We start from the raw sequence: 13332 nt of genomic DNA, 5'->3' as shown, positions 1-13332 counted from the left end.
AAAGACATGTTGTTGGAGGATGTTGGGATAGAAACGAAGGAAGACAATATAACTCATCTGAGAGTAGGTCAATAGATCATACAGGTCACACAGGTCATGCCTAGTACAGAATGCAAGCACCCAACTGGAAAATCAGCACACAATTTGAATATGTACTATTCATTCATTGCAGTAGATACAATATTAAATGTGAAATCGCCTTCAGACAGTCACAAAACACCACAACCTCTTATTATTTAATGATAGAGAGCAAAAGTGGGGTCCATGGACTCTCAGTGTTCCTAAACTGGGTTCCAAATGGACCATGATTGATTGATTTAATAGGAAAAGGTATGAGGTATGAGTACAGTTCACTGAAACAAGGTCAGCTAAAAGGATAAACACCACAAGAAAGCTTTTGGGCTTGTTTAAATTGGGGTGCCTTTTTTTAATCCATCACAGGTCTCTGAGAGTGTACAAGGCAGTAAGGCACTCCAAGTCCATTTGTACACGCTCAGAGAACCACTATCTAAAGTTTGTTTTGTTTTGGAATCTTTTGTTCCACACTCCAGTCCAGTTGGTGGTGGTGGTGGTGGTTGCCTCTATGATTTGCCTTGCTTGAAAAAAAGAAAAGCATCTCCGTGTGGTAGCCATGGAAACCGGTTGGTGTAGGTAGCCAATCGCAGCACGACCATCCTGTGGGCTATGGGATCTAATTGCATAACTGGTTTATGATTGGACAAGACATTTCGCGGCAGATCTGGAGCGCGCATGCGTCCCTTGTGTCAACTGAGCGCGCGGAATCAGAGCATTCAGAAAGCAGCAGTGTGTATGTCAGTCTCCTGAACACTAAACCTCTTCTTTCAGCTTCTGGCACTTATCAACTAGAATTCAGCATCATGTGGAACCAAGGTAAAGTTGCACACACGAACTGTTGCTGCTGGGGAATAGTGATTTGTTGGTGTCTAAAATGAGCCTGCTAGCATTAGCCAACACGACAACGTACCCTCCTTTGTTGAATGTAAACATTGTCGATTCTTTTATTAGTTTGAGCTCAGAGGTTCTCAAACGTTTTGATGTAATGGACTCCCATAACTCTTGAGACTGTACAAATGGAACCAAATCAACCCGTACCGTACGGGTCCATGGTTCTGTTTGTACAGTCTCGAGTGAGTTGCAGACATTAATGGTACATTTGGTTCCTAACTATCAATTGCGGGACCGTACCTATGTTCCCCAGGTTCTATGTTCCCCACTTTCTTACCACCTAAACCTACCCCTAACCCTAACCTCAGTAAAACTAATGGAGGTTAAACTGTGGGGAACATAGAACCTGGGGAACATAGGGTGGACCCCTCAATTGCAGCTTGACCACTTGACTTCTCACTCAGAGACCTGTATAAAGGTCCATTTGGAAGCAGTCCAAGGACCCATTTGACAACCTCTGGCCCATCCGTACTGTTTTAAGTTGACAGGGATGTCATTGTTTACAGGAGGAGGATCAGGATATGGTGACAACAGCAGCATGGGTGGTGGTGGCTACACTCAGTCCCCAGGAGGGTTTGCATCGCCCTCTATGTCCCAAGGAGGGGAAAAGAAAGGGGTAACGTGACATTCTTCATTTCTTCTTACCCAATTTAATTTATAGTCTTAACAATTAATACATTGATTGATTGAAGAGTGTATTAGCAGTTTGCAATAGAAAAACATACAGTTTCACCATGAAAGCACAAATCACTGGTACAAGGTCAACTAAAAGGAGATCCTAGTAAGCTTTACGGCTTATTTACACAGGAACCACTTTATGTATCTCATAACATTGAAAGACAGATGGATAGAACATAGTACTTTACATAGGATAACATCAATTACAAAAGCAGAAGGGGGGGTGGAAACATGGAAGCTTATTTACAACCTCGAGTTGCAACTTGCAGCCGCCTAAAGCTGACTTTTTTTTGAAGGAGGCTAGGGATTTGCACTCCTTTAAGCCGGCTTGCGGAAGGGCGTTCCACATATTGGTGGTATAGCTGGAGAACGAATTAGATCCTTAAAATTTATAGTGTTAAATCTAAGTTGAACATGATTAGTGGAGCTGCCTCTGGTGTTATGATCGTGGACATCCTTGACCTTTAGGAAGTAGTTTGTCAGGTAAATGGGTATCTTTAGCCCATTTTCCACTGGCCCAACTCCACTCCACACCACACCGCCCACTTGTGCCAGGTTTTCCACTACAAGGACCTGGGTAGAGTGGTGTGAAAGTGGTACTAAACAGGGTACTAAAAAGTATCCACTCTAGAGTAGGTCTGAGCTAGGCCAAACAGGGCCAAACACTTCATAATGACTGATCACTCACTGACTTTTCATTTAGACCACCAGGATATAGTTGTAATACATGATAATAGATTCTATTGTGTTATAACCACTATCATAATCTATTATAGTGTATTTTAATTATCATAGTAATACATTAATACTTTATAATGTATTATAATCACAGTTATAATCCATTACAGTGCATTATAATTAGGATAGTTGTAATACACATTTATATTGTATTATAATCACAGTTAAAAGGGTCAATTTGTTTCTTACCGATAGGGGTACTTTTTTGTAATGGAAAATGTAGATGTTTTTATGTGGTGCGGTGTGGTGTGGTGTGGTGTGGTGCTAAAACTGCAGTCGAAAAGGGGCTTTAGAGGTGTAGTGTATCTTGTACAGTACACCAGGCCCATTGCAAGATGCTGTACTCTGTCAGCTACTTTGAGCCACCCCGTGCTTTCGTGGTGATGAACGGTCAGGTGGGTCCGAGGGGGAAGACCAAGCACTTATCAGTTTGTTCTGGGCTGTTTGAAATATTAACATTGGGGTGTTTACTGTGCAGTGATACACATAACGTTTGACAGTTTGAATACTATTAAACAAACATGCTACAAGTTATGTGACATAACTGCAATCATCCATTCATTCTAGCCAAGCACCCAAACCCAAGAATTGTTGATTCCTGCATTGTAGTACCAGCAGCTGCACACATGGCATTGACACTGCCTAAAGATGGACTGAAAGTTTATCAATGTGTGTGTGTGTGTGTGTGTGTGTGTGTGTGTGTGTGTGTGTGTGTGTGTGTGTGTGTGTGTGTGTGTGTGTGTGTGTGTGTGTGTGTGTGTGTGTGTGTGTGTGTGTGTGTGTGTGTGTGTGTGTGTGTGTGTGTGTGTGTGTGTGTGTGTTTGCATCCACAGAGACAACGGGCAACACAGATTATCCCGTGCACAGTGTCTCAGTTGATGTCAGCTGCCCAAAATGACGAGGTCTTCAAAGTGGGAGAGGTGGAGGTTGCCCAAGTAAGTTGTGATGGGTGTAGCAGCCCTGGCCACTGCCTAGACCTGTTGTACCTACTGACTGCACACACATACTGTTACTGTATATTCTTCAGAAGGAACTTACAACCTGTGTCTTTGATGCTGGCCCTGTGATTAGGATGTTTTGCAAATTATTTAATTTGGAAGGTTTCCTTTCCAAAATCCAAAAGATTGATTTCTATTTGGTCTCTGTAGTGTGATAACCTTTTAATAATGGTATGTATGTACTCTAAGTGTTGAGGGCAGTAGTGTAGCCTAGTGGTCTAGACACTTCTTGTCTCACACTTTTTGGAATTATCCAGTCACAGAGAAAAAATGATACAGTGATAGTAAGGTGAAGTTAATGACGAGAGGCAGAGAGACCCAACTTAAATGGACAGCTGTTTTTCAGTCCTAGCTGCTGAAAGACATCGGCATAAATCTCAAACCATGTGGCCTAGTGAGTAGTAAATGGAAAACTAGGTGTGGTAATGAGAGTGAGATGAGTATTGAAGCGGATCTATTTGAATTGGACTGAAGAAACCTGCTTCAACCCAATGATTTTGTATCATGTTAATTTCCTTTGTATATTGATGATTATTTTTCATACATATAGGATGTGGTGTCATATTATTTTATTGTTCTGTGGTTCTTTTTTCAGATGTAGTATATTGTAACACCATTACCTTGACATAAAATGTCTAAAAACATAGGCATTGATATTAGTGTCTGCAATAAAAAGTCTGAATTTATTTATGCTCTTGATTTAGGAAACTCACATCTACTGAGTGACCTCAGCTGTTGATCTTGTTTCTTGGTGCCACCCTGTGTCACTGAATATCTGCTTTTCTTCCATGTCTTAGATTACAGTTGTGGGACTTATTAGGAGCATAGACAAAACCATGACCAACATCCAGTACAAGATCGATGACATGACGTCTGCTCCTATGGATGTAAAGCACTGGGTCGACGCGGAGGTGAGTGTGTGGTGCTGTCTGTGGCTCTGACCTTTCTCTCATCAATGATGGAGGTGGGTATACAGTTAACCATGTACAGTACACCAGTGATGCGCAAGCTTTTAATGAGTAGTTCACCCCAAAAGTGATTTATTTTCTATAATTTTTTATTATTATTTTTTTGTCATGTTCCTCAGCCAATAATTTGATGGTTAGTAGGAGACTCTGAGTCTAGTTAGTAGGAGACTTGAGTCTGCTGGTCATCACATTATTGGCTTATGAATGCCACAAAAACTAAAAGGCTTCATGGAAAATTATTTTCCAATTGATGGAAAATCTTTCATTTTTTTGGGTGAAGTACTCCCTCAATTTCAAGGATCCCCATAACAAATGTAACCAAATAGATATGTAAGGGTTTTTACACATGCAACTGTCAGCAGTTGCCAGACTGGCTTTAACACATTAATTCGTTCTAGAATTGGTTATTGGTTTCTAATATGGGACGCATATGGACGTCAGCAAGGTAATGCTGACGTCCATTGCTAGTGACAGACCTGCAAGGTCAGAGGCTTTAGGTCTCTGATGGGGTATGTTCAACCATCCTGCTCGGTTACTACAAAACCACCACAAAATATGTAATAACTTTAAAACACGCAGAATCTACTAAATAGTGTCATGAAAACCAATCAATGAAAATGAGATGGAATTGAATCGTGACCTTAAAATCGAAGGTCAAATTGCTTTCTAGAGCTTGAATGGCACTTGCTGTTTGATGTGAAGAGAGTGCAATGCAGTAAAGAAAAAAGCCACTAGATGGCAGAAGTGTACTTGGTTTAGACTGGAATTCTTAGTAGTGTGACAGCTCAGAGGAATGAGTTAATGCAGTAGAACCTCTGGAATAAAGATAGTCATAAGGCGCTTTTCCACTGCAAGGTGGAACCAGAACTTTCAGGAACCAGAACCTATTTTTTTGGTTCTGGTTTTGTTTCCATTGCGAACGGCCCGGTTCCAGACAAGGTTCCTGGAACCTCCTGGAACCTTTTTTCAGCCCTGCTCCTGATGTAGAACTAAACTTGAGTTCTGAGAACCTATGGGCGGGGCTAGCAGCGCTCCTGCTCTCGATTGGTCGAGCGGAGGCAACGACACAGAGGAGAAATCTCTCACAACACAACAGCGTCATTTTTAAAATCCTATTCCGACAGACAGAAACACAGAAACACTATGGACGAACGCCAGACACGACACTTTGGTCAAGTGTGATGATACAGGCTCTTATTTGTGTCTGGGCGGGAGAAGAAAATATCCAGAAGGAGCTAGAAGCATCCGTTCTAAATGAAAGGATTTTCAAACAAATTCCGTCGCCGTCGTGTCGTCTTTCTGAAATGGGCGTCGAGTGCACAAGCAGGCAGACACGGTGCCAAGCAAAAATAAAGAAAATGTACGTCGATAGACCGACAACAAACTAAAACAGTGGAGATAAGCATTTCTACATTCCTCCGTCCATTGGTGACTCGAGTCAGCACTCAGCTGTGTGTGTGTGTGTGTGTGTGTGTGTGTGTGTGTGTGTGTGTGTGTGTGTGTGTGTGTGTGTGTGTGTGTGTGTGTGTGTGTGTGTGTGTGTGTGTGTGTGTGTGTGTGTGTGTGTGTGTGTGTGTGTGTGTGTGTGTGTGTGTGTGTGTGTGTGTGTGTGTGTGAGACACCCTTTTTTCTCCCTAGAGCAAAAGCAGCGTACCAGCTCAGTACAGTTAGCAGCTTGTTTGAACGTTCTATTGTTTTTTATTTTCTTCATTTTAATATCCAGAAAGTAGTAACTAAAGACGTATTTCTTACATAGAGCTGTTATTTTAGATTTTAGTTTCCCGAATGTGCTGTTAAAATGACCAGCTATTTTGTCTCAGCCAAATCAGGCTGACCAGTTGAGCTTCCCGGTTGGGTCTGGTTATATGGAAACAAAAGCAGAACTTGGTTCTGGAACTTCACAGGTTCTTTAAAGTTCTTGGTTCTGGAAAGTTCAGGTTCTAGTTCTGGGTTGGCCCTGCAATGGAAATGCGCCTTAACTTGACTAGACTGTTAGAGCCACTGTCCTTATTATCTCATCGGTGTGATATTTGTTTTTGAGTAATAATTCTACAGTGAACTGGTTGTGAGGGTGCAGTCATATGATATTGCCCTGAAGTTAACTTGTATTTTGACCAACACAGATCAATGGGATTATTTTTTTATTTTTTTTTAGTTAAACTTTCAGCCCCTTCAGAGGAAAACTGATGATTGTGTGTCTCCATCTTTAGGATCCCAGTGTGGACAGTGCTGTCCTGCCCCCTGGCACTTATGTCAAGGTCTCTGGCAACCTGCGATCCTTCCAGGTGAGTTCACTGTCTGGTGAAAATAGGCTATTTCTAAAAAGGCTAGTTCCATTCCTTGATTCTGATTGTCTGGTTTCCCCATTAATTGCTGTGGTATATGAGACTATAATCCACACCTTGAATCAGTTTATATCAAACCGAGGTGCATCATTTCTTTCCACAGTGTTCCAATTATCTGCACATGTGTTGTTGGCAAAAAAGCTGTGAACTATTGTCTTGTAGCTGTGAACTACTTTCTTGCAAACCTTGTAGTGAATTATTAGTGAAATAGAACAGTTTTAATTGGTACATGTCTATGATTTTTCATGTTGCCATCTTGTAACCGTTGCAACCGTTTTATAAAAGCAATAAGCCACGCGGTTACCTGGCTTCGCCTCGTGTCTCACCACGCCTCTCAGCCGTTATAAAATACCAGGTAACCACATGCCTCTTGTGGCTTATTGCTTCAATGCACAGCAGGCCGTATTGTAAACAAATTGGGCCTCTTCCTTCCTTATTTCCTTCACAAGTCTTACCAATTATACAAACTAGCCCTTACCCGTTCAAAGATATGAGCTCTGAAATGATGTGCAGTGTGTGGGTTATGGGGTGTGCACTGTGCACACAGTATATGAGGGATGGAAAGTAACTTTAACTGGTGCTTGCATGATAATATGTAGGAGCATCAATGTAAGAAATACCCGTTTCGTTTAATGGCTATAGAGATACTGTGTACCGATCTGCATGATTTTTGGACAACATCTGTAACAGGGCCACGTACATGTACATGTTCAGAGTTATGGGGGTTCTTGGGTTCAGTGAGAACCACTGTGCTACAACATATGGAACAGAGCCTTAAGTAGTGTAATAAGTAAGTCCTGTAGGAAGTAATGAATAGGCCTATCTACTTAACCAGACACTTTGACTATAAACCTGTATCTATTATTATAGCTCCTTAAAAAGGAATTATGTAAATTGTACAACGTACTGTATTATATGGTAGGTGGGTAAAATAAGGTAGGATTTTGAAGACTCGCATCTTCAGACATCCCCTTACCCCCTAGCACTCTCCCGCCCTATACCACTTCCTGCCACCAGTCCACCACCTGCCTCGATTGATGGTCACTCGCTCTCATTTTCTTGTTACTAGGTTTGTTTTCTTCACCACAATGTAATTTTATTTAAACGGATGCTAGGTTCATTGTCTACCTAGGATCCTAGACTAGTTCCTCGAGGGCACTACACTGTCTCTGTCTATGTGATTACCTTGCTCATTGTAAGACGCTCTGGATAAGAGCATACATATCCTCATTGTATGTAAGTTTGGTTGTGATATGATTGACATATCATGTACATGTACGCACACGTATAGATAGGGCACTGCAGATTCCCGCCCCTGTCACACTGTTCAGATGTGGGTAAAGGGTAACAGGTTTTCTCTCCTCCCATAGGGGTGGTGAGACACAGGCGAGAGTTCCTTGCGCCCCCCTTCTCTTTTTCTGTTTTTGAAGCTTTATACCACTTGATATTTATATATTTTTTTTCTCCCCTGTTATTTCTTATTGTTATCTGTATGTATGATTTCTTGTATGTCTTTTGTCTAGTGCGTATAGGTCCAAGTCTGAAAGAAAAAGAAATATGCCTAAATTGTAACTGTCTTTTATATATCGGTAGTTGTTAATGCCTAAATTGTAACTGTCTTTTATATATCGGTAGTTGTTAATGCCTAAATTGTAACTGTCTTTTATATATCGGTAGTTGTTAATAGAAGTCATTTTCAATAGACTACTGGATTTCCGGTTGAGTTTAATGCAAAACCACAGATGCGTGCAAGTGTGACAGTGAGGGGGGCAAGGGAGGAAGGATTGCGTGTGGTGAAAGAGAAAAAAAGATCATCATTGTAAGCCTGTAGTTCCTCTCTCAATTAACCCATTAAAATCAGGAAAGCATCTGTGTCGTTTAGAGCATTAGCTATTAATAAATAGCAGATATACAAGCTTGCTGCGCGACATGAACATCTGCTATATTTGAACATTTAAAAAAATCTTGAAAGGGTCCTTGGCATGAAAACGTTTTAGAAGGCAGTTCTAGAATCCATTCTTGATGGGTTTATGCATATGTGTGACATTCATCTCGTCTTAAAACTTCTCAGAATGTCAAGTCTGTGGTGGCGTTCAGCGTTAGGCCCCTGGAGGACATGAATGAGATCACCTCGCACATGCTGGAGGTTGTGCAAGCGCACATGGCTCTAAGCAAACCACAGAACACGGTGAGATACCATCTCAAAAGAATTGCACACACAATGGCAAGGTTTTACTGGCCACTTGAATGCACACACAGCAGTCTATTATCCTCAAGCTCAAGTCATTGATTAAGAAAATGTGAAACTTACTGCCTAATCAATAATTACAGCCTAATTGTTGATCTATGCATGTAGACAAAAACTAATTATAAGAAGAGAATAATCTGGATAATTTAATTACGTTTTAATAATTTTTGTATAAGTAAAAGTATCATTTGATTTGTCTTGAGATAGATAGATATAAATACAGATATAGATAGGTGTATGTCTGTGTGATATGCAGTCTGTGTGTATATTTATATTTCATGTGCTTTCAATGTATCTAGAATGGGAGCAGTAGGTATAGGTAAAGAAAGCGAAGTTCTTAGTGGTTGTGGACAGTAACTGTAACATGTGGTCCTGGCTTGGTTGTCTTTCAGTCAACTGGTGGTGGTGTTGGTGGTGGAGTAATGAACTCCAGCAGCATCTCCATGTCACGGCCTGGCAACAACAGTTCGACAGGAGGCTACTCGGGTGCCAATGACATGGCTAATAACGGGCTGAACCCAAACCAGAACCAGGTCAGTGACTTGAGACATGGCGTTTTTACGTTTTATTGTCGCATGATCACAGGTAGGGCTGTCACAATCATGAATTATCAGCTAACGATTAATTGTTGTGTAAAACGATGCTATTTAATTGATTATTTGGCCTTGAACATTGGGCTGTTGGTGTTATTGCTTGTTTTGCCTTTCTTGTTTTTGTTTTATAGGATTTATAAACAAAAATGGCAAATAAATATGACAAATAACTTGAATATACAACTATATTATATACAAAGAAATGACTGACAATAACTGGTCCCCACAATAAAAATAAGGCCATGCATTTAATAATTGTATACCTTTAAAACCCTTAAAAAGTAGCAGGGGGGCTTTTCTGAGCCTTATTTGATAGGTGCAGTGGAGAGAGGGAGTATATGCAACAAATGGTTCAGCCTCAGGAAATGTAACTGGGGACTTCCTGTCATCAGGCCTAAGAACCCATGTGGTACACACCCTCACCCACAGACATATAAAGCTAGACGCCTCCTTCGGCTAGGGGGCGTATGCATTGAGCAACCAAGGGAATCTTCGTCGCTTCCGTGTTCATTGCTTCCGCGTGCGTCACACATACGGAAGTCGATAAGCCAATCAGAGGCAGGTGGGGGCTGGTCTTTACGTATGCAGCCTATAAGAACAGCTGAGCAGCGCAACATCGGAACTGGCTCTGTTGAATTGAATTGTGGTCCTTGGAAAAGTCACGGAAAAGACACACTGTGATTGGCCGGTAGTCACTTTGACTGACAGCGTTCCCTTTGTTTTTTCAGGAAGTCCGGTCTAGAATTTTTGCACATCGCTCCAATTAACTGCAGAGGCGAACGAGGCATCTAGCTCTTTATATCTGTGCCCTCACCACTCCGTTGTCGGGTCGCCGGTTTCATTGTGAAATATTTCAGTATTATTGTGGAAGTCGTACCCAGTTGTGAATCCCTTGCGATACACCCAGTAATGTATGAAAATTATTTTTTGCATTAGGTTTTTTTTTAATTAATTTGTTGCCTGCTGTGCCCATCTTCTGACCAGAAATTTCGCTTTGTAACTAATACTGGGACGGTTATTAAACTCTTAATACTAAATTAAGTAAAGTACGCAAAAGATGGGTAACTAAAAATTAATCTGGTTTCATCTTCAGTGATATTCCACAGCACAATTTTGTTTGTTCCTCCTGATGGTGTAAAATATTTAAACCTCACAGAGGCAACACAACAGTATGTGAAATCAAAATCATTGTGATTCTGTCCTAAGGTGCTGAGTTTGATCTCGGGTTGCCAAGATGCTGAGGGCATCAGCCTTCAAGAACTGAAGCAGAGACTTGGTGGCATGAGTATGCCTGTCATCAGGTAAGACCTCGTCTCATGCATTATTTTTGAGCGGTGGTCACACCGTCTCCTATACGTGGCCGTGTGTGTGGGTCTGTCTGTCTGTACTGTATGTAGCCTGCAATACCTTTTCTGACCACACATGTTAAGGGAGGGGCACTGTTGTTCAGGCCAGGCCAGGCACACACGCACGCACGCACGCACACACACGCGCAGCCTCCACCGCTCAGTTCACTCAAGTGTGATTTCTTTTGTAGCATTTGACTCAATCATGTCAACTCGCAGTACCCCAGGAACCTCTTATACAGCTGTCTATACGGACAATACTAGAGACATAAGGTCTGTCAGGGAGCTATGTACCCTAACGGAGCCAGCAGTACAAGACTTCCTTTTTGGTAAAGCTGTTTGTGGTTTGTTTGGTTGCTTTTCTGTGAGAGAGCTTATCACCAAGTACACACCGTCTAAACATTATGCGTCACCTTTCCAACTGTCTTCGACAGGCAAGCAGTGGAGTTCTTGAGCAACGAGGGCCATATCTTTTCCACCATCGACGAGGATCACTACAAATCTACAGACAATGGTGACTAGCCTACGTCACCCTGGTCTCATTGCTCATACCACACAGAAGTTGATATTGTACGTAAACCTTTAACAAACAGTCAGACCCCTCCCCACTCTTATAATCCTGACCTGTACATGAAGTTAGACGTTTTTTGTTTGTTGTTCTAATCCTGACCTGTACATGAAGTTAGAAGTTTTTTGTTTGTTGTTCAAGAACTGCGATGGGACGTTTGTTTCCACATCTGTTCTGCTGTTATTCCTTCTGCTATTGTAGCAGGTGACACCAAATACTGGTTGGGATCTAAAACGTAAGAACTACAGTAGTTAAACCATACCTTCATATATTTGGTCCTCACTGACCAAACTCAAATAAGTCTACTCACACTATATGCGTCTCATTGGTGGGCTATGGACTGTTCAGAAACCTGTCTACCAAGGAACTGTCCACAGACCTCTTCTGAGATGGTCAGCAGACAGAAATGGTACCATCTTAGCTTATATTGAGTTTTCGTGAGGGCCAATTATCTGAAGATGGGTTGAAAATGGGTGAAGTGGTCCTTTATTATTGCAATTACAAACTGGCTGCCAAACTTATAAAGAAATGTTGTTTTAAAAAAGATCTGGAAAAATAATTGTTTTGATGTCATGTTTATGTAACTTTATTTGTCAAATTAAAATACTTTTCAAATAAGTGTTTTGTCTCTTTGTGATTTTGTTTTTAAACGTACAAAAATAATTGCTAAAACAATGATTAAGGTTTGTTTCAAAGGAATGTATTATGTAACTAATCTCATCAGACTAGTCAGGTTTTTCATGTGAAAATTGAGTTGACAGGAAAGCTGTAAATGTGTTAATTTTGGGTAATCAATATGTCGCAAGTGAAGCAAAACTATTGGTAAATGACTCATTACTAATCTTTTTTTAATGCATCCTTATCGTGTGCGGACATTTACTTTTTGTTTCACTTGATCGTTTTTGGATCCAGCACCGTGTCTAGAGCTGTGGGGATACTTCTCTTGTCAATCATTTACCAAATGACTCATCCAATTACTGTTCTTAAAAAAGAGGAAATGCTGTTTATTTACAATGACTGTTATACAAGTTTCAGTTTCAATGAGGAATCAAGAAGTCATGATCCAGTCCATGCACAGTATGTATCAAAGTGTCCCTGAGACTTAAACCCAGTGCTCTTAATAGGTTGGGTCAAATGCAGAGTACAGCTTTCACTTCTGTGCAAATATGCAGTGACAGAAAATAAAATGTATCTGTCCACAGAAAGAACCTTTAAGGGGACCGTCACACCGCATTTGTCTTAGCTTTTTATTTATTTTTTATTTTCAGAAATCGGCTAATGGCAGCAAACTCCATTGAAAATGCATTGGCAGAAAAGGTAGAATAAAAGTGCGATGTGAACGTGGCCTAAGATGGGCAATGGATACTTTTAAATGCCCAAATAAAGAAGATGGGTGGAAAAAACACTACCTGTGTTATTATTATTTAGCATTCTCAAACAAATACGTTACAGTTGCTATAAATCTGCCAATAATCATTTCCCATGCTCAAGACTGATGTCAGGAGTGGAAGAAACCACCATGGAAAACCAATCTCTATATGAACAAACACGTCATCAATATACATTTCATTTCACAGTTTCAGTATAAACGCCTACAGAGCATTGCAAATATAGCTGGTATTTATAGGCCTTTTATTTTTGTTTTACCAAGAACAGTCACTGTAGGCCTACTAGTTCCTCCACTCATAATCAGTTAGGGTCATCAGTAGGCTATATGCACAGTCACCTATTCAACACTTCTCATTTTAAGTTATTTCTCTAAAATTAATAAACCCACAGGTTGAGAAACCCTGTCCTAAACGATCTAGTGAAAAGTGGCTCAAGCGAGTGAGTGCCCGCACCAAGTCCACCCTCTTGAATGAATCAGCACCTTCAGAGTTGCAT

General features: G+C 40.9%; 1 protein-coding gene across 1 annotated transcript; it reads left to right on the top strand.

Annotated features, from left to right (window-relative positions):
• The first annotated feature begins 771 nt into the window (after window positions 1-771).
• On the top strand, window positions 772-11558 carry rpa2 (replication protein A2). The gene is made up of 9 exons (XM_080745647.1): window positions 772-891; window positions 1473-1582; window positions 3216-3317; window positions 4178-4291; window positions 6559-6633; window positions 8765-8881; window positions 9334-9474; window positions 10741-10835; window positions 11315-11558. Exons 1-9 carry the CDS (start codon window positions 879-881, stop codon window positions 11400-11402), a joined length of 855 nt encoding a protein of 284 aa, XP_080601773.1. The 5' UTR covers window positions 772-878; the 3' UTR covers window positions 11403-11558.
• Window positions 11559-13332: the final 1774 nt, after the last annotated feature.

Source organism: Nannobrachium achirus (genome assembly GCF_963921795.1).
Source record: "Nannobrachium achirus genome assembly, chromosome: 2".
Lineage (NCBI taxonomy): Eukaryota > Metazoa > Chordata > Actinopteri > Myctophiformes > Myctophidae > Nannobrachium > Nannobrachium achirus.
Note: the sequence above shows the minus strand (reverse complement) of the source record. Positions and strands in the feature narration are given on the sequence as shown.